This window comes from Sturnira hondurensis, unplaced genomic scaffold, assembly GCF_014824575.4.
Source record: "Sturnira hondurensis isolate 20B ecotype Veracruz unplaced genomic scaffold, ASM1482457v3 Scaffold0018728, whole genome shotgun sequence".
NCBI lineage: Eukaryota > Metazoa > Chordata > Mammalia > Chiroptera > Phyllostomidae > Sturnira > Sturnira hondurensis.
The window spans coordinates 5,587,732-5,614,484 of NW_028091359.1; the positions used below are offsets into that span (position 1 = coordinate 5,587,732).

Genomic DNA, 26,753 nt, shown 5'->3' on the forward strand with positions numbered 1-26,753 from the left:
TAAAGATCAAGTAGATAAATTTACTTACTGTGTTTTAGGGGGCATATAGTTTTTCCTCATCATTACTGAGATATAATCATCGTACATTAAATTGTACAACTTGATAATTTGTTATACTGCCAAATGATGGTTGATGAAATTTATGAACAACTGCTCCAAAAAACTGTACCTACATACAAAACTTTGCATAGTCTACTTTTTTATATATATTTTATTGATTATGCTATTGAAGTTGTCCCATTTTGCTTCATTCTCCTCCACCTTGCACACCTTCTCCTACCCACATTCCCCCCCCTTTAGTTCATGTCCATGTGTCGTAAGTTCTTTAGCTTCTACATTTCCCATACTATTCTTGCCTTCCCCCTGTCTATTTTCTACCTACTGTCTATGCTACTTATTCTCTGTAGCATAGAGAGAATAAGTCGCATAGACTTATTCTCCATGCTCCACCTCCCACTCCCCTGTTGCTAACCCTCCATCTGATCTTCATGTCTGTGATTCTGTTCCTGTCCTAGTTGTTTGCTTAGTTTGCTTTTGTTTTAGGTGTGGTTGTTAATAACTGAGTTTGCTGTCCTTTCACTGTTCATATTTTTATTTTCTTTTTCTTAGATAAGTCCTTTTAACATTTCATATAATAAGGGCTTGGTGATGATGAACTCCTTGAACTTGACCTTATCTGAGAGGCACTTTATCTGCCCTTCCATTCTAAATGAAAGCTTTGCTGGATAGAGCAATCTTGGATGTAGGTCCTTGCCTTTCATGACTTGGAATACTTCTTTCCAGCTCCTTCTTGCCTGCAAGGTCTCTTTTGAGAAATCAGTTGGCAGTCTGATGGGAACTCCTTTGTAGGTGACTGTCCCCTTATCCCTTGCTGCCTCTAGAATCCTCTCCTTCATTTTAATCTTCGCTAATGTAATTATGATGTGGCTTGGTGTGTTCCTCCTTGGGTCCAACTTCTTTGGGACTCTCTGAGCTTCCTGGATTTCCTGGAAGTCTATTTCCTTTGCCAGACTGGGGAAGTTCTCCTTTATTATTTGTTCACATAAGTTTTCCACGTATTGCTGTTCCTCTTCTCCTTCTGGTACCCCTATAATTTGGATGTTGGAATGTTTAAAGATGTCCTGGAGGTTCCTTAGCCTCTCCTTATTATTTTGCATTGTTGTTTCTTCATTTTTTTCTGTTTTGTGGTTTCTTTCTTCCTTCTGATCTACTCTATTGATTTGAGTCCCAGTTTTCTTCCCATCACTGTTGGTTCCCTGTGCATTTTCCTTCATTTAACTTAGTGTAGCCTTCATTTTTTCATCTAATTTGTGAACAAAGTCAACCAGTTCTGTGAGCATCCTGATCACCAGTGCTTTGAACTGTGCATCTGATAGGTTGGCTATCTCTTGGTTGCTTAGATGTATTGGCTTTGGGGCTTTGATCTGTTCTTCCATTTGGGCTTTTTTTTTTTTTTGGTCTGGTCATGCCTGTTAAGTATGAGGGATGGAGCCTTAGGTGTTCACCAGGGTGGGGCAACCCAGTCCCTGGGTTGTGATGTTGTATGTGGGGGCAGGGTCAGAGAGGTAACAATGGCACTTGCTCCGCTCTCAATCAGATTTCAGTCCCTTCTGCCTCTTCCCACAAGTAAATTGGGCCCTTTTGGTGCTGGTTCCTGGATGGGTGGGCTTTGTGTATGTTCTAGGACCCTGTGGGTCTCGCCAATGAACTCTCCTATGAGGTTGGGAGTCTCTCCCACTGCCTCAACCCCCACAGGTGTTTTCAATCAGTGCTTTACGGCTTTATTTCCCAGGGATGAGGCCCTGGATTGTATAGTCTGTCTCATTGCCCATTTTTGTCTGGTTTTTCTTCATACAAATGTGTGACCTTGGTCAGCCAGCCACCTTGCATGCCTCACTGGCTCATCTTGTTGCCACCCTGGGCCCAGGGTCTGCCAGCCGCCACCTGTGCTCCCAGGTCCACCAGGCACTGCTTTTTCCCACCACAACCCCTCTCTGCTAGCCACCAACTCTGTCCCTCTTACTGGTTTGGGTGAATGGTTGTTGGGCTTCCATATAGTTCAATTTTCTGTCAGTTCTGGTTGGTTTTTTGTTTGTTTGTTTCTAAATTTTTGTTGTTCTTCATTTTGGTTGTGTAAGGAGGCACAGTATGTCTACCTACGCCTCCATCTTGGCTGGAAGTCTAGTCTAATTTTTTTTTAATTAGTAAAACAGGGTAGTGGGGAGCAAATGCATACAACTATAATTGAACAACAATAAAGTAATTTTATAAAAGCAAAAAAAATAGTGAAACATTTAGGTTTGCCCTGTGTAATAGTTATACTGAAAACTAGTTTAAACAAACCAAAACTAATAAAAATCAGAGCCTAGAATATTCTAACAAATTACATTATTGCTAACTCCCATTTCATCCCCTAAAGGTAGGCATCTAAATACTCCCCTTTGCAACCAGAGAGGTTCCCTAACAGTAGATTTTTTTAATGTAGGCCCAATGTGGGTTGATTTATTTTATTTTATTTTATTTTATTTTTATAGTTTATGGGAGAAGTGGATGTATGAACAGTCTTAATATTATCATGGGTTAATTTAAAGGAGGGAATAATTTAGAAGAGACACAAAGAAAAGGAAGGATAAGTAGGAGATATTCAAACACTTCACTTTAAAAAGAAGGGGTCCTATGATTAAGGGTTCCTTAAATTTTTGTGCACCTGCCCCAACTTAGGAAGCTGTTTGTTCAGTTGCAGGTTGATAGTGACATATGTCACTGATAGCCTAAAATGGGTCTGGTTTTCCTATCTACATCGGGAGATCATTCTTCCCTACTTTTCAGCCCTCTCTACCCTGCACATTGAGAGGTGGTTCTTAGAAGTATGAGAAACATCTCAGACTACCACCTTAACCTCTAATTTTAACTTTAAAGTAATAAACAAATTTCCCTAGACAAAAAACTTTCACAAGCAGTTTTAAAAATTACAGTACCAAAAGAAAAAAAGAGAAAAAAATTAGAATACCTTTAGGCTTGCTGTGTACCCTGCAATTCAACATACACTTTATAATTTCCTATCGCCATTACCTCCGTCCATGCCAGATATATTAAAATTGCTTGTATTCTGATGGTGTTTGAGTTTGCAACATCTCCTGTGGATTGCTGTGAGTTCTGAACATTCTTTAGGAGGTGGCAAAGAAGAGTTGGAGGATGGGAGAATGAAAATTTTCTTTATTCTCTCCCTATTAAAATATACAATTTCAGGGGATTCACTGATTTTCAAAAGCTCATGTCCCAGGACCTCAGATCAAGAGGTCCTGATTTAGATCATTTGTTAGCTTACATATGCTACTATTTGGAATATCATTTGTTATTAGCCACTGTGGTTTAGTTAGAATGAGAGGAAGTATTATGCATGATGGAATAATTAAAATGTGAAGTTACTCTTTTTATTATATTTCATTGATTATGCTATTACAGTTGTCCCAACTTTTCCCCCTTTGCCTCGTTCCAGCCAGCACTCCTCACTACCTCAGTTAAGTTAATCCCTACACTTTATACCCATGTCCGTGATTCGTGGATGTAAGTTCTTTGGCTACTCCATTTCCTATACATCCTCATGGCTATTCTGTAACTACCTATTTATATTTCCTAATCCGCTCACCCCTGCACCCACTCCCTTACATCTCCTCCCATCTGGCAACCATCAAAACCTTCTCTATATCCATGATTCTGTCTCTGTTCTTCTTGTTTGCTTAGGGTTTTTTTTTATATTTAATTTTTGGTAGATATGTATTTTTTGCCATTTTATTGTTCATAGTTTTCATATTTTTCTTAAGTCCCTTTGATATTTCATATAATAATGGTTTGGTGCTAATGAACTCCTTTAGTTTTCTCTTGTCTGGAAAGTTCTATATCTGCTCTTCAATTCTCAATAATACCTTTGCTGGGTAGAGCAGTTTTAAATAGATCGCTGCTTTGAATAATTATTTGCCTTTGAAATGTTCTTGCCAATCCCTTCTCGCCTGCAGTTTCTTTTGAGAAATCAGCTGACATTCTTATGGGAACTCCCCTGTAGGTAACTAACTTCTTTTTCTCTTGCTGCCTTTAAGATTCTCTCTTTATCTTTAACATTTGGCATTTTAATTGCAATGTGTCTTGGAGTGGGCCTCTTTGCATCTATCTTGTTTGGGATTCTCTGTGCCTCCTAGACTTGCATGTCCATTACCTTCACCAAATTAGGGAAGTGTTCTTTTATTATTTTTTCAAATAGTTTCCAATTTCTTGCTCTTTCTGTTCTCTTTCTGGCACCCTCATGATGCGAATGTTGGACCTCTTGAAGTTGTCACAGATTCTATTTATAGTAGTCTCATTTTTTTGGATTCCTTTTTCTTCTTGTTGTCTGATTGTTTTTTTTGTTTGTCTCTTTATGCTCCAAATCACTGATTTGATTCTTAGCTTAATCATTCTGCTGTTGCTTCCCTGTACATTGTTCTTCATTTCAATTAGTGTATGCTTCATCTCTGACTGGGTCTTTTTTATTCTGCTGACGTCCTCACTAAGTATCTTGAGCATCCTTAGAATCAGTGTTTTGAATTCTGCACCTGAGAGACTGATTGTGTCCACTTTGTTTAGTTATTTTTCTGGAGTTTTGATCTGTTTCTTCATTTGGACTATATGTCTTCGTCTCCTCATTTTGGCAGCCTTCCTGTGTTTGTTTCTGTGTATTAGATAGAGCTGCTATCGCTCCCTGTCTTAGTAGCATGGCCTAATGTAGTAGGTGTCCTATAGGTTCCAGTGGCATAGCCTTCCCTATTACCCAAGTTGTGTACTTGAGGTGTGCCCTTTGTGGGGGCTGAGCACACCCTCCTCTTGTAATTGAGCCTTGGCTGCCATTGGCAGGTCAATGGGAGGGATTTACCCAGGCCAGTCAGCTGCAAGGATTGGCATTGACCACTGACAATCCTCTGCCCTCCATGGAGAATCAGCTGTGCTGGGGCAGGGTGGTGGTCCTCTGATGTGGTCTATAGCTGTCCTTGGGTGTGCAGGCCCTAAAGTTTCCTGCCTGGTGCACAACAAGGTCAGCCCCCACCTGTGTTTTGCCTGGGGCCATCCTGCCTGAGCTATAAAGTAATCTGAGATGGCTGCTAGTTGTGCTGGGCTTGGAGATTCCCAGGCAAAGCCAAGCTGTGAGTCTAGGCTGGCTGCGCCTAGTGCCACACCTGGGGCCACTTAACAAGAGGTTGAAGGGATGGGGGCTTGCTGAGGCCAGCTGTTGCTTGTTTAAAAGGATTTAGGCAGTAGTGAAGCACAAGCCAGGACCAGCCCTCAGTGGAATAGCCACTGTTAACAAGTGTGAGTTGGGTGGGTCAGAGCCTCAGGGAACCTCCAGGACAGAGCAAATAGTGTTAGCCAAGTTGATCAAGTCTCAGATATGGCACCTGCCTGCCCCCAGCTCTGTCAGGGGAGGATTCAGAAAAGGGACAGTGGTATCTTCCTGGGAGAAGGCTGCCCCTCAGCTCTCACCTTGTTGCCAGGCACTTCATTTCTTCCCCATATGCCACTGGTGTCTTTCATGCTGCTACTCCAGTGCTATGAGGGAGTGAGTTTGAGTAAGTTTGTGTGTAGACTCTTTAAAAGGAACTGCTTGGGACTCCTAAAGTTTCTTCCACTGACTCAATCCCCACTGGATTTTGCAGCCAGAAGTTATGGAGACTTATGTTCCTGGCACTGAACCCCTTGGGTGGGGAGCCTGGTGTGGAGCTGAGACTCCTCTCTCCTGAGATATCTCTTCCAAATTTCTATCCACCATATGTGGACGTGGTACCAGTCCATTCTGTGTCTCTGCCCCTCCTACCAGTCTGGATGGATGAGGTTTCTTTAATTCTGTACTTGTCAGACTTTCGTTCAACTTGATTGCTGGCAGTTCTGAGTGATGGTTCTTCTATAATTTAGTTGTAATTTTGATGTGGTTGAGCAAGGAGGCAAGCCATGTTTACCTATGCTGCCATCCTACAAGAAGTCCCTGTGAAGTTACTTTGAAAAGAACCAAGAGAGAAGTCCCTCTGTCCATAACCTCTAGTTGTGTTAGGAAATATTCACCCTCTCCAACACTGTGATCACCAAAGGACAGGTTTTCTTTTTAAATTGAAGTATAATTGACATATGACATTATATTAGTTTCAGGTGTACAACATGGTGATTTGATATTTTATGTATTGTGAAGTGATTACCACACCAAGTGATGTTTCTTCTTGTAACTCTAGCACTGCTCTTTCCCTCCCTCATCTCCGCCACTCATCTTCCCATAGACTCTAGCTCTCTTCCACCGCATTTTTACATTATACTAAAAATTGTCCCAAGAGATTATCCACAGTACTCTTTACCATTCCTTCTTTTGCCTACTATTTCTGCTGATTCTCCTGTCTGTTTATACCTCAAATTATTTTTGTATGCTGGATTTAACGTGTGAGAATATTTGTGAGTATTTGTAGGAATAATCTGAAAATAGGATGAGGGTTTTTGTTTTTCTTCTTTTTCCTCCAAAGAGGTTTTTCATTTGCTTCTACCACCTAGATCCAGTTAAATCCAGGTTCAGGATTTGAAGTTTTCCAGTCTAATGAGATGACGCAAATCACGACTGCAAGGCCTAGTTTACTTCTGGTTCATCTTTACTCCTAGGGGACAATTCTTAAGGGTCTCAGCCCAAAGGGTGAAGTGTGTTAGTAGAATTTTCACTCTTGGCAGATCCTAGATTACAACTTTTGTTCCCCTCATTTTATGAGACAGCCAAAAGCACAATTCATTTTGCTTAATTCTTTCTTCTTTATTAATAAATTCGTCCTGTGGGAAAGTGGCCCTTCACACTGGATAAGATTTCCATTCTAGATTTTCATTTTCTCCCTGTCCCTGTCTCATGATTTATCCCCATCTTGTTAGGTTTTTTAATGTTTTTTAAGAAGATTTTAAAAATATAGTTTATCCAGTTTTTATTAGTTGTTATTTGCTGGAAGCTCTCTAATTACTAAAAGGTTCCTGTCACCATTTCCTTTGGGGGAAAATAATTCTAGCATTTGTATTTTTAGATTGCACGCACAGCCTGCAGTATATAAAAGGAGTATCTTACTTCTCTGGTCTGTGCTCCCCATGAAGCTAGATGGGAACAGACTGCACACTAGAACAGTCTTAGAATGCTACCTGTTTGAACAGACCAGTCTCTTAAATGCTGGGAGCTATAAAGTGAGAAATTGAAGGGATAGTATTAGCCATTGATGACCTGAAAGATAAAGAAGTGCCTTTTTCAGTAAAACTGTCACTGTTTGAGATGATGTGATAGTGTACATAGAAAACCTTACAGACTCCACCAAAAAAAAAAAAAAAGAAAACTTGACCTAATAAGCGAATTTGGCAAAACAGCAGAGTTCAAAGTCAATAATCAGAAATCAAAGGCATTTTTATACACCAACAGTGAAAGACCAGAATCAGAAATCAGGAAAAAATCTCATTTGCTTTAGCAATAAGAAAAATAAAGTACCTAGGAATAAACCTTACCAAGGAGATGAAAGACCTATACTCAGAGAACTACACAATACTGAAGAAAGAAATTACAAAATACACAAATAAATGAAAGCATACACCATGCCCATGGATTAGAAGAATTAACATCATCAAAATGTATTACCCATAGTAATTTATAGTCAGTGCAATCCCTGTGAAAATACCAAAGACATATTTCACAGACATAGAACACACATTTCAAAAATTTATATGGAACTATAAATGACACCAAATAGCCACAGCAATTTTGAGAAAGAACAAAGTAGGAGGAATCACAATACCTGATATAAAACTATGTTACAAGGCCATTGTAATCAAAACAGTCTAGTACTGGCATAAGAACCAACACGTAGACCAGTGGAAAAGAATAGCAATCCCAGAAATAAACTGAAGTCCCTGTGGTCAATTAATACTTGACAAAAGAGGCACAAGCATAAAATGGAGTAAAAATAGCCTCTTCAACAAATGATTTTGGGAGATCTGGACAGGTACATGCAAAAAAATGAAACATGATCACCAACTTACACCACACACAAAAAATAAATTCAAGGTGAATAAAAGACTTAAATATAAGCTGTGACACCATAAAAGTCCTAGAAGAGAACATAGGCAAGAAAATCTCAGATATTCCATGTAGCGGTATTTTCACTGACATGTCCCCTAAAGCAAGGGAGATAAAGGAAAGGATAAACAAATTGGACCTCATCAAAATAAAAAGCCTCTGCATGGCTAAAGAAGGCAGCATTAAAACGAAAAGAGAATGAACTGTATGGGAAAACATATTTGCAAATGATACCTTGGACAAGGGTTTGATCTCCAAAATATATAAGCTCACACAACTCCACTCCAGGAAGACAAACAACCCCATTAAAATGTAAGCAAAGGACCTGAACAGACACTCCTCCAAGGAGGACATACAGAGGGCCGAGAGACATATGAAAAGATGCTCAAAATCACTAGCCATCAGAGATGCAAATCAAAACCAGGAGATACCACTTCACTCTGGTGAGAATGGCCGTCATATACAAATCAACAACAAGTGTTGGAGAGGTTGTGGAAAAAAGGGGAACCCTAGTACACTGTTGGTGAGAATGCAGACTGGTGCATCCACTGTGGAAAACAGTATGGAATTTCCTCAGAAAACTAAAAATGGAACTGCCTTTTGACCCAGCAATCCCACTGCTGGGATTATGCCCCAAGAACCCTGAATCATCAGTTCAAAAGAACTTATGTACCCCAATGTTCATAGCAGCACAATTTAAAGTAGCCAAGTGCAGGAAGCAACTTTTTTTAAATTTTAGATTTATTTAATTATTGTTCAAGTACAGTTTTCTGTCTTATATTCTCAACCCTGCCCACCCCTCCCCCCAGTGCCCCCCACCTCCCTCCCATTTCCCCCCCACCTTAGTTATTGTCCATGTGTCTTTTTTAAAAATATTTTTTATTTATTTATCTTTAGAGGGGAAGGAAAGGAGAGAGGGAGAGAAACATCAATGTATGGTTGCCTCTGGTGTGTCCCCCGCCATGAACTGGCCTGCAACCCAGGCATGTGCCCCGACTGGGAATGGAACCTCGATCATGTGGTTCCCAGGCCCGCGCTAAATCCACTGAGCTACACCAGCCAGGGCTGTCCATGTGTCTTTTATACTTGTTCCTGTGAATCCTTCCCCTTTTCCGCTGTGATTCTTTCCCCTCTCCCCTCTGGTCCCATCTGTCAGCCTATTCTGTATTTCAGTGTCTTTGGTCATATTTTGCTTGCTTGTTTGTTTTGTTGTTTAGGTTCCTGTTAAAGATGAGATCATATGGTATTTGTCTTTCACCACCTGGCTTATTTCACTCAGCATAATGCTTTCCAGTTCCATCCATGCTGTTGCAAAGGGTAGGAGCTCCTTCTTTCTTTCTTTCTGCAGCATAGAATTCCATTGTGTAAATGTACTGTAGTTTTTTGATCCATTCATTTACCGATGGGCATCTAGGTTGAGGAAGCAACTTAAGTACCCACCAGTAAATGAGTGTATCGAAAAAAAACTGTGGTACATTTACTCAATGGAATACTACACAGCAGAAAGAAAGAAGGATCTCCTACTCTTTGCGATAGCATGGATTGAACTGGAGAGCCTTATGCTAAGTGAAATAAGCCAGGTGGTGAAAGACAAATACCACATGATCTCACCTAGAAGAAGAATCTAATCAACAAAACAAACAAGCAAGCAAAATACAACCAGAGTTGTAATAAAGAACGAACTGACAGTAACCAGTGAGGAGGGGGAGAAGGATAATAGGGGATAATAGAGGAAGGGCCATCAAGGAACATGTATAAAGGACATATGGACAAAGCTAAAGTGGATAGGTTTGAGGGTAGGAGGTGTGAATGGGTGGGGGGAAATGGAGATAACAGTACTTGAACAACAATTTTAAAAAAGAAAAAAAAGAAGTACCTTTTTCAGACAGGCTCTTAAAGTTGGTCTATGGTCCGTGTCTTTGAGCAAGTTGTTTTCTGTTTCAACACTAGAAACTAAATCTCAGTGAAATCAATATTTTGCATCAAAATTTTTATAAGTTTTGCCTATTATGGTTATATAAGATACTACCCATAATACTGAATTGTAGAAAAACTTGTCTTTCTGCTCCTGATTTCCATCTTGTATTATCAGTTACAATTAGATTGGAGAGGGAAATTAAATGTCTGCTTCATTCATCCACAAATCTCAAATGTATTTCATAGATCATTAAGGTAGGTTTAGCATTATTATGTTTTCTGCTTTTATCTTACCTTCTCCAAAGGCCATCATAGTTAAATTATAACTGAATAAATGAAGCTGATGTTCGTATTGCTGCAAGAAAAAAATTTTTAATAGGGAGTAGGAGTCATTATGCAAAATGATTTGGAGATTTTCTTTTATAATCTTTGAAGAGGATCATGAGACAAGCTATCTACAGTCTGGCTTTCTATTGCTTGGCATTGTTACAAACCAATTTTAAAGGAATTTTCTTATCTACTGGTTAATGTTTTATTAAAACATTGAGTATCAAAAGCTATGTAATGCATTTTTGTATTATACCACCAGATGCCTAATGCAAATATTAAAGACTTACTCTTCTATTAATCCATGTGAATTATTTTTGGTACTGTAGAACAGAAGGCTACCCTTTAAATCTAAAGGCATCATTTACTTTATAGAAATAGTTTATCTATGTATAAGTTTTAAAGAACACTAGTTAGGATTCATTTGTCTAAACACAAAACTTAGATTACAGTCAAGGGAATAAAATATGGACATGATTTTCTGGTACCTTACCAGAGCAAAGATGCTTCTTTTCGTAATTAAAATTTATTCTATACAATGAATTCTGTAGTATAATAAGTGTCTTTTCTGGTCCCTCACCAAGTGACATTTTTTATAATGACACAGATGATACGATGTTTATCCTAATGAGAAGAAAGAGTTAAACTACACTGGTCCCACCTTGTACATGAGGAACGTGTTCTGAGATCCCAGTGGATGCCTAAAACTGCAGGTGGTGCTAATAGTTATATATATATACTATGTGTTTTCCTTCTCTTAAAAATTTTTTTTACTGATTTGAGAGAGATTTGTTGTTCTACTCATTGATGCATTCACTGGTTAATTCTTGTATGTGCCCTGACTGGGGATTAAACCAGTGCATTAGGACAATACTCGAACCAACTGAGCTACAAGATTTTATTGTACTACTCAGAACTGTACACAACGTAAAACTTATGAATTGTTTATTTCTGGAATTTTTTCCTCCTTTTTATTTTCATTTTTCTCCATTTAATATTTTCAGACTTTAGTTGACCACAGGTATCTGAAAACTGCAGAAAGCAAAACTTGAATAAGGGGGGACTACTGTATAGCCAGATTATCACAGTGTTTTTTAATGAATGCTTTTGAATAACAATTACCCCTTATCATTTCTTGTCAAATATCCAAACAAGAAAAAAATAACACTAAAATATCAATATCACCTATCTGGACAATTTAATATATATTCTCTCTTATACTTACCACTCTATATATCGTGTTTAGTATGTTGACTAATACATAGTAGATTTCACATAAATTTCAGGTGGTTCTGAATGATGGTCACTCTGTAGCATAGTTGTAGTTTTGATGTGGTCATGGGAAGATGCATGTACTACACTTATCTACATTGTCATCTTGACTCCATATTGAATCTTGATGTTAAGTAATAGAAGTCATTCTTTTTTTTTCCCACTGTTCCTGCACATTTCAATGTAAATTTTAGAATCCTTTAGTTTTTGTGATGTTGTATTTCTCATTCAGTGTCCTGGGAGCAAAACCTAATGTATAAACACACTGCTCCCAAATAACCAAAATAAAGCCAAGGGCTATAAATTTAAATAGTTTTAATAAATATATATAGATGCTGTATGATTTACTTACTGTAATATACCACAGTGATTTTTTTTATCCTCACCTGAGGACATGCTTATTGATTTTAGAGAGGGGGATGGGGGGGAGAGAGAGAGAAACATCAACCTGAAAGAGAAATTATTGATCAGTTGCCTCTCATATGCACCCTGACCAGGGACCGAACCTACAACCTAGGCATGTTCCCTAAAAAACCTGCAACCTTTCTGTTTATAGGACAACACTCCAACCAACTGAGCCATGCTGGCCAGGGCACAGTGATTATTTTTTAATAACCTACCAACCATCTTGTTTTGTTTATCATACTCCAAATTTATCATTAAAGAAGGCACAGTAGAATTACACTTAAGAAAAGTACAATCTTTGTTTAGGGACATAACTCTAATTGGGCATGCTTGGGTATTATGATACACTCCTCGTATCACTGAGATGGTCATGGATGAGACAAAAAGATAGGTAAAATATTGGTTTAAGGATTTAAGAGAAATTTTGAGTTTGAGCAAATACTGTGGGTAGAGGGAAATTTGGAAGTGATTCCCAATAACATGGTGAAAAACTGGAATCAGGTAGATGCACAGCAGGTGATCAAGAAGAGTCCTGAGCGCAGGAGGTCTGTCTCTATAGAGTTTGGGTGTATGATCCTCTCTCTAGTATGTGCTCGTCAACCCCAGCTCTCCAAACCCCACTATTTTTCTTCATGGAAGTGCAGTTATGCAGATATGACTGATTAAATCAATGGCCATTGGCGATTAACTCAGATCTTCACCCCTCCCTCCTCCCTGTAGGTCATGTGATAGAACTACTAGTTCTGACCCTCTAATCACATGATTGGGTCCTCGGGCAACCAGCATCTATCCTGAAGCTCCCTAGAGGCCCACTCAGAGTCTCCACATTAACATAACCTCAGGTGTGGTGGAAAGGGGTTTATTATAAAAAACAAAAGATACTTCTCTTATTTCTATCAGCCATTGGAATTTCCATCATTCATGGAAATTCTGAGAGCTTAGGAGATGTGTTGCGGGAATTGGGAATAAAGACCAAATGTAATTCTTATTATATCACAGAATCATAAATATTATAAGTAACATGCTGGTTAACAAGTTGTGTCATATCTAAACATTCTCACTAACTGTAATATTATTTTCCAGTGAGGGAGGCAGTATAACATGCTAGTTGGGAGCATGGATTCTGGAGTAGGGAAGCCTGGTTACAACCATTTATTAATTGTGTGACTTTCAGCGAGTAACTTTGTTTCTCTGTGCCTCAGTTTTCTCACCTGTAAAATGAAGTAATAATATCTACTTTGTATAGTTATAAAGATTAATATTCATGAAGTGTTTAGTGACTTGTATATGATGATGAGTACTATGTTAAATAAATGAGTCATATAGTATGTCTTCCACATAGATTATGAATTTTTCTAAATCAGTGACTGTAATTCTTCCTCTATATTCTCATAGCACCTAGTGTTAACATGTAAACAGAACATATTTGGTAATTATCAGAATAACTGTGGAAAAAAATGAAATGGAACCTCAGAATATTCAGAAATTAGGAATCTATGCTGAGAATTTGGAAAAACTTAACTAGTTTATAGAAAAGGAAAGGATAATTCATGAGTTTGGATATAGCAATTACTTTTTTATTTTATCAAGAAACAAGAAGCTTTTAAAATTATTTTTGGGAGAAAATCCATATACGTCCAAATATTTGTACTATGAAAATAACCCTACCAATTCTCTTCTGTTCTGTGGCATAAAACTATATTTTTGTTGCCTGTTGGAAAGGAAGTAGGAAAGGGAAACTAGAGCCTGTTTTTCTACTCTTGTCATAAATTCAGTGAGAGTTCTATAAAGATTTTCCACAGATGGACACTTGAGTTCTATAGTAGTATACAGAAGTATACATATAGTGCCTTCTTCTGACCCCCATCTTTTGACCTTAGTAAAGAAATTAAGGTAAATGTTAAACTGAGTAATACCAGTGTAAATCTTAATTGCTTGCCATTTGGAATGGTTTTGTTGTCAGTGGGAATAGGCTCTTCCACAGGATCACAAGGAAAGCATTCCAAGGACCCACACATGGGAGACTGTGGTGTGGCCTGGTTTATTCGTGGGGATATAGCACCTGTCCCCCTGGGTTTCCAGTGTGTCATCTCCCTCCATCCCACTGTGGAAAAAGCCCAACCCTGCCCTGAGCAAGACCAAAACAGAAGCCAGTGACCACAGTTTTTGCTTCATAGTAAAGCTTGGTCCTTTGGATCCTGCAGGTGTCTCAGTCTCCATCCAAGTAGCTCAGTTTGTTCCCAGCTGCTTGGGTGGTAGAGTCCGCATAACTACATACAACCACATGGGGTGAGGAGGTTACTGGGTAGGTGAGAGAGAGAGAGCACTTCTCTCTTCTTGGAGCCCATAGCACCCACAGTTTTGTGTACACTCACAAATGACCAGGACAAGTACATCACTGATTGGGCTAGAGAGGGTTTATTTGTTCCCCTGGGATTATATTAGATTGGATTTGGGACAGACCAGGTGCCTTTTCAAAAGAACAGGTCAGACTTCCGCCAAGATGGAGGCATAGGTGGAAACACTGTGCCTTCTCCCACAACCAAGTTTGACTACAACAAAAGTTTTGGAGAACTAGAACACACCCAAAGACCAGAACACGGAATTATATGGAAGTCCAACAGCTACGAACCGTTCAATGGGGACGGTAAGAGAGGCGGAACCAGCAGCGGAGCTGGGTCTGGCAGGATAGATCCCCCCACCTAGGCGCTAGGCGCGCGGGCAGCCCAAAGCCAGTCGGGGTGCGGGGCAGACTGATCAAGGTCGCACATTCGCGCACAGTGAGACTGACCACGCAGGCCCCGGGGGACGAACCCAGTGGTGGAGGGCCGACAGCGGTGGCATGCTCTAGTGCAGTGGAACGAAATGAGTGGGCCTGGTGACAGTGGTGGCTGCGGTGCTGGTGGGGGTCGCGGCAGCGGGAAGCCATTGTCCCTCTTTGACCCCGCCCCCACATACAACATCACAACCCAGTGACTGAGTTGCCCTGCTCTGGTGAAAACCTAGGGCTCCGATCCTACTACTTAACAGGCACGAACAGCCCAAAAGATGGCGCAAGAGGAACTCAAAGTCCCAGAGCCAATAACTCTAAGCGACCGGGAAATTGCCAGCCTCTCAGAAGCCCAATTTAAGACACTATTTATCAGGATGCTCACAGAACTGGTAGAGTACAGTCACAAATTAGAGAAACATATGAAGGCTAAACTAATTGAAATGAAGGGAGATGTCCAGGAAACCAATAGTGATGGAAAGGAAACTGGGACTCAAATCAATGGAATGGACCAGAAGGAAGAACGAAACATCTGACCAGAAAGGAATGAAGAAATGAGAATTCAAAACAATGAGGAGAGGCTTAGGAACCTCCAGGACATCTTTAAATGTTCCAACATCCGGATTATAGGGGTACCAGAAGGGGGAAAGAAACAGCCACGAGTGGAACACTTATTTGAACAAATAATAAAGGAGAACTTCCCCAGTCTGGCAAAGGAAATAGACTTCCAGGAAATCCAGGAAGCTCAGAGAGTGCCAAAGAAGTTGGACCCAAGAAGGAACACACCAAGGCACATCATAATTACATTAGCCAAGACTAAAATGAAGGAGAGAATCCTAGAAGCAGCAAGGGATAAGGGGACAGTCACCTACAAAGGAGTACCCATCAGACTGTCAGCGGATTTCTCAAAAGAGACCTTACAGGCAAGAAGGGGCTGGAAAGAAGTATTCCAAGTCATGAAATCCAAAGACCTACAGCCAAGATTGCTTTATCCAGCAAAACTTTCATTTAGAACGGAAGGACAGATAAAGTGCTTCTCAGATAAGGTCAAGTTCAAGGAGTTCATCATCACCAAGCCCTTATTATATGAAATGCTAAAGGGACTTATATAAGGAAAAGATGATGAATAATATTAACAGTGAAAGGACAGCAAACACACAGGTATTAAAAACCACACCTAAAACAAAAGCAAACCAAGAGGACAGCTAGATCAGGAGTGGAACCATAGAAATGAAGAACACATGGAGGGTTAGAAACAGGGGGGTGGGAGGAGGAGAAGGGGGGAGAAGGCACAGAAAATAGCATAGATGGTAGGTAGAAAATAGATAGGGGGAGGGCGAGAATAGTGGGGGAAATATAGAATCTAAAGAACTTGAGACACGTGGTTATAAACTAAGGGGGGGGAGAATGGTGGGGGAGGGAGTGTGCGGGTGGAGGGGAATGAAGGGGGGAATAGAACAACTGTAATGATATAATCAATAAAATATATTTAAAAAAAAAAGAACAGGTCAAATTCCCAAACTTTCGCAGGTTTCGGATAGGTTCACACTCCCTGGTTAGACTGTCAAGTCTCTTTGGTCCAGCACCTTTCTCTTGTGTCCCCCAACAATCCAGAGAGGTGAGGGGAAGAATGTTAATCCCCTTGGCAGAGCAATGCTATAGTCCCTTGAAGTGTGAAGCTGCAGCTTCTGATTGAGCAAGCTTATTTCTGCTTCCCAGTTTATTTAGCTCAATGTCTAGTCCCCTTTCCTCTCCTTCTCAATATCTAGCTAAACACCAACAGCAACAATTTCATGTGTAAACTTAATGTCCTAAAAATGAAGCTATGGTATTTTGTCATCAAACTATGACACTATGGCTAATGCTTGCTAACCTGAAAAGACATACCTGACTCAAAAAGAGAAAAGATTTTTGTAATGTCCTGTAGAATCTGTGCTACTGTGAATTGTTATGAGGTTAGACTAAATGCATCTGAATGTAAATTTAAAAAACCTGAAAAATGTTGACAGTGAATCAAATTAATGTCAGCAGGTATTTATCTTGATGGTGAGATATTAAATTACTTATCTTGATGGTGAGTCCAATGAAAAATCTTATACTGATTGTTCAGCATCCCTCAGTGAAGAGGTTTGGAAAAGAATAATTCCTATCACTGGTAATCACTGAAAAGTAGCCTAAATATTATAGAAAGGGAACCTTAAAAACTGATTGTGTAAAAAGAATGTAGCAGTCTAGAAGCAGAGGCTTAAAATGAATGCCAGAGGTCAGGAATTTTAGGGGCCTAAATTTCAGAGCAAAAATGAGCCTAAGAAGGGTTTCTTTTTGGAGTGATGAAAATATTATAGAGAGCGGTAATGGTTGCATAACCTTATGAATATACTAAAAGACACTGAATTGTATAGTTTAAGGGAATAGAGGTATGTTAATTATATATGCAATTTTTTTTAAAAATTGTGACTTCTGACTGTGAGAGAAGTGGTAACTCAGGTCTATCTGGCATGAAGTAGGAACCCAACCAAGATGAGTAGAGCATCTGTAGGCAGGATGGCAGTGAGCAACGGTGAAATTTGCTACATGTTGGGGGAATAGATCAAATAACTAAGGGTAATGAGAGCCAGAATTTTCACTATTGGAGAGCAGAGTTACAGCTTTAGAAAGGAGAAAAACTATAATTAACTGGATGGTATTGAATTGGAATTAGAGCATCACTGTGAACTTTTGGGGGAGCTGTTTTTAAGTGGATTTACAAATAAATATGAACATAAGTGCCTATACGTTCATGTATGTCTACATATATGCATGTGTGTGTGTGAATATACTGCCTAACTCAGTCTACTTAGTGGACCCTTAGCTTATGCTTAGTGGACCCTATAATCAAAAGATTATAGGATCCAAATTGAAAGTCTAATCTGTGTTGATGTAAGTAACAAAATAAATCATGATAGTAACAGATTTTAACTCATTAAATAAGATATAGAAATTTGAGCTTGAGTAGATGGGTGGTTGGATGGATGGATGGATGGATGGGTGGATAAAAGAAACTACATCACAGAAAGAGTAATCAGTTTAGAAAAATCACTTTTTTGCAAGCATGGTGATAATTAATTCAACCAAGAAATATTAATGGATGCTAAAAATAGTGCGCAAAAGTCTGTGGAAGAGAGATTCAAATTGATACTTGTACAACAATGTTTATACTATCATTATTCATAAGATCTAATAGGTAGAAACAACCCATGTGTCCAATATCAATGAATACATAAACTAAGTGTATTATATACACATAATAGAATATTATGCAGTCACTAAAAGGAGTGAAATATAAAAAGTGATATTTGGATACATGCTACATTATCCTTGAAAACATTATATAAAGATATAAGTTAGACATAAAAATATTGTGTGATTTCATCTATATGAGATATTTAGAATAGGCAAATTCACAGAGACAGAAAGTAGAATAGAGGTTACTAGGGGCTAGTAAGTAGGGAAATGGATAGTTAGTATTTAATGGGTATAGAGTTTGGGGGGGGAAGATTAAAAAGTTCTAAAAATGTACAGTGGCAGTGGTCGTACATCACTGAGTTTTACAGTAAAAAATGGTTAAAATGGCAAATTTTATAATGTATATTTTATCACAAAAATATTTTTTAGTTTAAAAGTTTGTTGAAGAAGGGGATATTTACATAGTATCAAAGTATCCTCCTACAAAACACTTATTCATTACAAAGAGAAAAAGTGTAATTTTAGAATAGAGAAATCTGGCAAACACTGCCATAACCAAGTGGTGAAAGTTAACACAGCAATACTTTTATGATATTCCTGGCAAAAATGTGTAACCTAAATCAAATCATGAGGTAACATGGGCCCAGGCTGGTATGGTTCAGTGGACTGAGTGCTGGCCTGTGAACCAAAGGGTCGCAGGTTCAATTCCCAGTTAAGGCACATGCCTGGGTTGCCGACCAGGTCTCCAGGAGGGGGCACACAAGAGGCGACCACACATTATTTCTCTGCCTCTCTTTCTCCTTCCCTTCCCTTCTGTCTAAAAATAAATAAGTAAAATCTTTGAAAGAAAAGATCCATGAGGTAACATGGGATAATTTCAAATTGAGGGGCATTGTGCAAAACAGCTGACCTGTAGTCTTCAAAAGTGTCAAGATCATGAAAGTTAAGAAAAGACTGAAAAACTGTTCCAGATCAAAAAAAATAAAACAGAGAACTAAATGCATTGCATAATCCTAAATTGTTGGCTCCTTTAGCTAGAAAGGGCATTCCTGGGACAAATATGAAAATTTAAATGGGGTCTGTGCATGAGATCATAATAATAAAAATATTAGTTTCCTGATTTCTGTGCTGGTACTGTGGTTATATAAGAGAATGTCCTTGTTTATAGGAAATATATACTACCTGAGGATAATGGCACATCATGTCACTACTTTCCAGTGGTTAAGGGAAAAAAATATTCTTTGTATTATTCTTTAAACTTTTTTGTAAGTCCAACCTGATTTAAAATTTTTTTAAAAAAATTATACAAAGTATAAAGAAAAAGAAAAAACTAAATAAAGGGGGTGATTTTGGCCAGGAACTGGATCCCAAGACAAGGAGTGGATTGGAAGGCTAACTGCCAAAGAAATGGGAATCTTTTTCTATTCAGTAAATTACCAAAACATTCTCTCAGACTGATTTCAAATAAATAAATCAAGGATAATATGAGTAGATTATATATAAATTATATACATATATATGAGAAAATCAGGTTCTAGACTAGAGCACTTTAATTTTGGATTTAGAGTGTGAAAACAAAGGAAGTGAGCAAGCTAAATGTAATAATAGTTGCAGAAGTAGGTCATTTTAGTTTGAAAGATTCATGTTGCAATGTCTTCCTGTTTTAGGTGATGCTGAACAGGAACTTGGTCCCCCTCCATCTGTAGATGAGGCAGCAAACACACTCATGACTCGTCTGGGTTTCCTACTTGGAGAGAAAGTCACAGAAGTTCAGCCAGGTGACCAATACAACATGGAAGTTCAGGATGAAAATCAGGTAACCTCCTTATCACCAACTCTGTGAAACATGGGATGAATCAACCTATTGTACCAGGAAAGGAAAAATGTCACAGGATATGTGTGTGTGCGCGTGCGCTAAGAACAATCCCAATTGTTGAATACCTTTTGAGACCTGAAGATATAACTTAATTTTTCACCATCACTGTATTTCTTCAGTCTATGAAACATCTTTCAGTTTCATTCTAAGCTTTAAAAAGCCACTTTCAGATTTTGATTCATTTATTGAATGAAAGAAAGTAAATGAATAAATAAGCCAGCAAGCAAAATAGACATATACGTTTAAGCTTCCTTACAATCCAATGTATTAACGTCCATTTACATTCCAACTTTTGGATATTAAAAAAATAAAAACACTGCCAGAAAGTGATTAAATAATATTTAAATTCAGGCAGTCTGCTTTTATAACCTGTGTCCCTAACAGCTATACCATACTGTTCTAATGTAATATGAAATAATAACAGCTGAGCCCTGGCCAGGTGGCTTGGTTGGTTGAAGCATCGTCCCATACACCAAAAGGCTGCAAGTTCATTCCTGGCTAGCGCACATACCTACTTTGTGGGTTCACTCCCTGGTCAAGATGAACATGGGAGTCACCTGGTCAGTCTTTCTCACATTGATGTTTCTTTCTCTCTGAGTCTTTGTTTCTTCCCCCACCCCTCACCCATGCCCTTTCCTCTCTCTCTCTCTGAATAAATAAACATATTCTTGGGTGAAAATTTTTTTAAAATGGCAGTGGCTGGTGTGGCTCAGTGGATTAAGCACCAGCCAGCAAACCAAAAGGTCACCAGTTCCAATTCCTAGTCAGGGCACATGCCTGGGTTGCAGGTCAGGTCTCCAGTAGAGGACATGTGAGAGGCAACCACACACTGATATTTCTCCCCCTCTCTTTCTCCCTCCCTTCCCTTCTCCCTAAAAATAAATAAAATGTTTAAAAAATATTTTTTTAAAAAATGATATGATAACACCTGATAGGATTGTTTTGAGGATCAAGTTAAATCATGAATCATGAAAACTCCTTTGTAAACTATAAAATTCCATATAAATAAAAGGTATAAAATAATGTGTGATATAATTAGTATATAAATATATGCAAGAACTATGTGATTTGGGTGAAATTACTTCATAGCTTTCATACTTCCATTTTCACATTTCTTAAAGAAATAATATGTACAATATTTGGTTGATAATGGGTGAAATAATATATTAAAATATCTTAAACTGTAAAGCCTTAAACAAATGTAAAATACTAATTATAAAGATAAATAATAGCCTACTTAGAATATAGTATACCATAAATCTGTCTTAGAACCACAGAAGAAAGTAGCTAAATTGATCATCAGAAGTTGTATTCTTAGTAAGATTACTAACAACTAAACGGTCATGTTCATTTGGTAACTTTCTTATGAGCTAAACAGCATACTGACAAATAGAGATTGCTTATATTTCATGCAAATTGAAAGGGGAAAATGCTTGGTAGCAATACTTATATCTGACAAAATAGGCTTTAAAACAAAAGCTATGGTAAGAGACAAAGAAGGACACCTTATAATAGTAAAGGGAGCACTCCAACAAGAGGATATAACCCTTGTAAACATTTAAGCATGCAACATAGGAGCACCTAAATATGGAAAGAAAATCATGATGGACATAAAGGGAGAGGTTGACAGTAATACAGTCATACGAAGGATTTTAACACCTAATTGATATAAATGAATAGATCTTTCAGACAGAAAATCAACAAGGAAACGGTGCTCTTCAATGACATACTAGATTGGATAGATTTAATTGATGTCTTCAGAGCATTTCATCCCAAAGCACCAGAATGTACATTCTTTTCAAGTGCACATGGAACATCTTCTAGGCTAAACCATATGTTAGGACACAAAACAAGTCTCAATAAATTTTAAAAGGTTGCAATTCTATCAACTGTCTTCTCTGACCATAATGATATGAAATTTGAAATCGATCACAAGAAAAAAAACTGAAAAATACACAGATACATGGAAGCTAAATAACATGTTACTAAACAATGAATGGGTTAACGATGAGCTCAGGGAAGAAATCAAAAGATACCTTAAAGAAAATGAGAATACAACAACCCAAAATCTACGGAACACAGCAAAATAGTCCTAAGAGGGAAATTCGTGTTATTACAGGTCTGTCTCAAGAAACAAGAAAAATCTCAAATAAACAATCTAACTTTACACTTAAAGGAACTTGAAAAAAAACCCAACAAAGCCCAAAGTGAGTAGAAGTAAGGAAATAATAAAGATCAGAGCAGAAATAAATGAAATAGAGCGAAAAAAAGAGCAGTACAAAGGATCAATGAAACTAAGAACTAGTTCTTTAAAAAGATAAACAAGATTGACAAACCTTTAACCAGACTCATCAGGAAAAGAGAGAGGACCCCCAATAAATGAAATCAGAAATGAAAGAGAAGTAACAACTGACATAAAAGAAATACAAAGGATTGTAAGAAAATATTACAAAAAACTATATGCCAACAAATTGGACAATCTGAATGAAATGGGTAAATTTCTGAAAACATACAGTCTTCTAAAACTGAATCAGAAAATATGAATAGACAGATTACAGTTAGTGAATTTATAGCATAATTAGAAAACTTCCAACAAACAAAAGCCCTGGATTGGATTGCTTCACAGGTGAATTTTTCCAAACATTCAAAGAAGACATAACGCCTGTCTTTTTCAAACTATTCCCAAGACTTGAAGAGGATGGAAGACTCCCAAATTCATTTTACAAGGCCAGCAATATCCTATTTCCAAAACCATATAAAGACACTACAAATAAAGAAAATTATAGGCCAGTATTCTTGAGGAACGTAGGTGCTAAAACCTTCAACAAAATATTAGCAAACCAGATGCAGCAACACAATAAAAAGGTCATACACTATGATCAAGTGGGATTTATTCTTGGATGCAAATTTGGTATAATATCTGTATATCAATAAACATGACACATCACAAAATCAAAGTAAAGAATAAAAATCACATGATCATATCAAGAGATGCAGAAAAAGCATTTGATAAAATCCAGCACCCACTTGCGATACAGACTCAACAAAGTGGGACTAGAGGGAACATGTCTCAAGGTAATAAAGGTCATATATCATAAGCCCACAGCCAACATCATACTCAATGGGCAAAAACTAGAAGCATTTCCCTTAAGTTCTGAACCAAGACAGGGATGTCCTCTTTTACCACTCTTATTCAACATAGTACTAGAAGTCCTAGCCAGAGCAGTCAGACAAGAAGAAATAAAAGGCATCCAGATTGGAAAAGAAAAAGTAAAATTATTATTTGCAGATAACATAATACTGTCATCTTTAGGGTGGTTACACCAAAGATTACACCAAAAGATTACTCAAATTGGTAAATGAATTCAGTAAAATAACAGGATACAAAATAAATATCTATAAATCAGTAGCATTTTTCTACACCAATAATGAACTGTTAGAAATTAAAACTAAGAAAACAGCCCCATTCACAGTTGCTTCAAAAAAAATACTCAGGAATGAATTTAACCAAGGATGTAAAAGACCTGTATTTGGAAAATTACAAAACACTAAAGAAGATACAAATAAGTGGAAGCACATCCTGTGTTCATGGGTAGGAAAAATTAACATTATTAGAATGTCCATTCTACCGAAAGCAATCTATATATTCAGTGCAATTCCTATCAAGATATCAATGGCATATTTCACAGAACTAGAACAAATATTCAAAAGTTTTATGTGGAACTACTAAAGAACCTCAAGAGCCACAGCAATCTTGAGAAAGAAGAGCAAAATTGGCAGGATCATGCTACCTGATATCAAACTATATTACAAGGGCATAGTAATCAAACCAACATGGTACTGGCATAAAAACAGACATAGAGATCAATGAAACAGAACATAGAGCCCAGAAATCGTGGTCAATTAATAATTGACAAAGGAGGCAAAACATAATGGGGTAAAGATAGTCTATTCAATAAGTAATGCTATGAATATTTGGACAGATATGTGCAAAAAGTGAAACTAGACCACCTTCTTATATCATACACAAGAATAAACTCAAATGGATTAAAGACAAATGTTAAACTTGAAACTATAAAAATTCTAGGACAAAACAAAGGCAATAAAATCTCTGACATTTCTCTTAGCAGTATTTTATTCTGATATATATCTTCAGGGAAGGGAAATGAGAAAAAATAAACAAATGAGACTACAGCAAACTAAAAAGTTTTTACAAAGGAAACCATCAACAATATGAAAAGACAACCCACTGAATGAGAGAACATATTCATTAATATCCAAAATTTATAAAGAACTTATAAAACTCAACACCAAAAAAATGAACAACCCAATTAAAAAGTAGGCAAAGGATCTGAATTAACACTTGACCAGAGAGGACATACAGGTGGCCAATAGAAATATGAAAAGATGCTCAACATCACTAAATCATCAGAGAAATCCAAATTAAAACCACACTGAGATACCATCTCACACCTGTCAGAATGGCTGTCATCAATATATCAACAAACAAGTGTTGGTGAGGACGTGAAGAAAAGGGAATCGTGCACTGTTGGTGGGAATGCCAATGGGTGCAGCCACTGTGGAAAGCAGTATGGAATTACCTCAAAAAATTAAAAATGCAACTGCCTCGTGACCCAGCAATTCCATTTCTGGGAATTTGTCCAAAGAAACCCAAAATACTAATTTGAAAGAATATATGCACCCCTGTGTTCATTGAAGCATTATTTATAATGGCCAAGATTTGGAAGCAGCCCAAGTGTCCATCAGTAGATGAGTGGATAAAAATGCTGTGGTTTATTTACACAGTGGAATACTATTCCGCCACTGAAAAAAAATATCATATTATTTGCAATAGGGTGGGTGGACCTGGAGAGCATTGTGCTAATGAAGTAAGCCAGTCAGGGAAAGACAAGTACCATGTGATTTCACTCATGTGTGGAATCTAATGAACAAAGTAAACTAACAAGAAATTAATAGAAACAGACTCATCAATAGAGGGCAGACTGACAGCTGTCAGAGGGGAGGGAGGTTGCCGAGCTGGGTGACTAAGATGAAGGACTTAAGTAAAAACAAACCCTCACAGACACAGACAACAGTATGGGGATTACCAGAGGGAAGGGGGGATGGGGGAGGTAGAAGAGGGTAAAGGGGCGATAAATGATGATGGAACAAAACTTGAATTGATGTGAGCACACAATACACTGTACAGATGATGTATTATAGAATTGTACACCTGAAACCTATAAATTTTATTGACCAATGTCACCTGAATAATTTCATGAAAAAAGAAAAAAAAAGGTAGATGGCTTTGTTTAGGAAGACTTCTAGAGAGTAATGATATCCTCAGACTAGCACTAATGATGGCAGCCTCCAGTACAGGCAGATGAGCATTTCATTTTTCTGCAAGAGACTGAGTGTTGAAAATGATATTCTGTTTACATTTCTGAGGTGTTAGGATTTACCTTATGTATTCCATCATTAGGTTTTTACCTTGTGTATTTGTAGAACCTTTAAGAGACCAGATTGGGAGTTTTGGGTCCTTCTGAAGAACACTAAGGACAAGGGGAAAACAACAAAGGTTTTGGAAGTGTGGGGTAGCTTAATTAGATGTCCATTTTAGTCTGCAGCATGGGAAGTAGATAATACTGTCTTTCTTTGCCTAGAAGAATTGTCTATGTTTCATTAACTAGCCTCCTAAAATAAATATAAGGCCTGTTTTTTTAATTTATAGACCATGAATAATTTTCTGCTTCCTAAATGACTTGATCATTAAGCTTTGTTTTTAAAGTTTTTAAAGATAACAGTCTGTGATATTTGCTTTATTTTGAAGAAAATAACTTGTAGTAAAAATAATGTGTTGTTTGGGTGTAACTTCCCAGTTGGCTATATTATGCATATTATTCAGTTTACTTTCTCAAGAACAGATTGTAAATCTTGTCTAAAAACAGAAATGAGCCCTGGCTGGTGTCGCTCAGTGGATTGAGCACAGGCCTGCAAACCAGAGAATTGCGGTTCGATTCCCAGTCAGGGCACATGCCTGGGTTGCAGGCTGGTTCCCTGCAGGCCAACTCTCAGCAGGGGATGCACAAAAGGCAACCATACATTGATGTTTCTCTCCCTCTCCCCTTCCCCTCTAAAGGTAAACAAATAAATAAAATCTTTAAAAAATTAAAAAAAAAATAAAAACAGAAATGAGTTGCTATAGAAATAATAAATTCATACCAAAGTGAAACTTTTTCAATGTGTGATAACTATAGATACATATAACTAATGGGAAAGACCCTAGTATACAGTTCATTTTATCTACCCACATGTTTCTTAAACAGAGAATGAAGAGGTTAGAAATTGCCATGCCATATTTTAAATAGGGAGGATTCTAATTTAGTAAGTAGTGGGTCAGGGTTCAGTATCTATCAATTTTGTAGGGGACTGTATTTGTTTTGTCATTCCTTAGGTGATTCTACCCCATGCCCAGTTAAAAATCATTGCTTGGTCAGTATTATTTTATAAAAATTTAGAAGATTATAAAGAAATTGAAACTCCCTCCTACCCTGGAGAAAAATTATATAGTATAAAGAAATGACATAGGTTTGACAGCTTATTTTAACAAAAATCAGTTCCTAATGCTATTGATATGGTTGAAAAGATTTACCTGGTTGCAGGGTTCTAAGAATGTTACTTGTGCTTAGTTGAGTTGAATATATCTCTTATGACCTGGTTATAGCATTTAAATTAAAATCATGCCCTGGCTGGGGTAGCTCAGTTGGGTGATGTGTTGTTCCATAAACTGAAAGGTTGGGGTTCAACTTCAGTTCAGGGCATGTGCCTAGATTGAGAGTTTGGTCCCTGGTCTATTA

At 37.8% G+C, this 26,753-nt stretch overlaps 1 protein-coding gene across 3 annotated transcripts in view; it reads left to right on the top strand.

Moving 5' to 3' along the window:
• Positions 1 to 26,753, top strand: part of TANC2 (tetratricopeptide repeat, ankyrin repeat and coiled-coil containing 2) — a 321,540-nt gene that overhangs the window by 173,828 nt on the left and 120,959 nt on the right. For all 3 annotated transcript variants that reach the window (XM_037070369.1, XM_037070370.1, XM_037070371.1), the window contains one exon: positions 19,688 to 19,836. In XM_037070369.1, the coding sequence (XP_036926264.1) occupies positions 19,688 to 19,836 (149 nt within the window). The remainder of the gene's footprint in view (positions 1 to 19,687; positions 19,837 to 26,753) is intronic.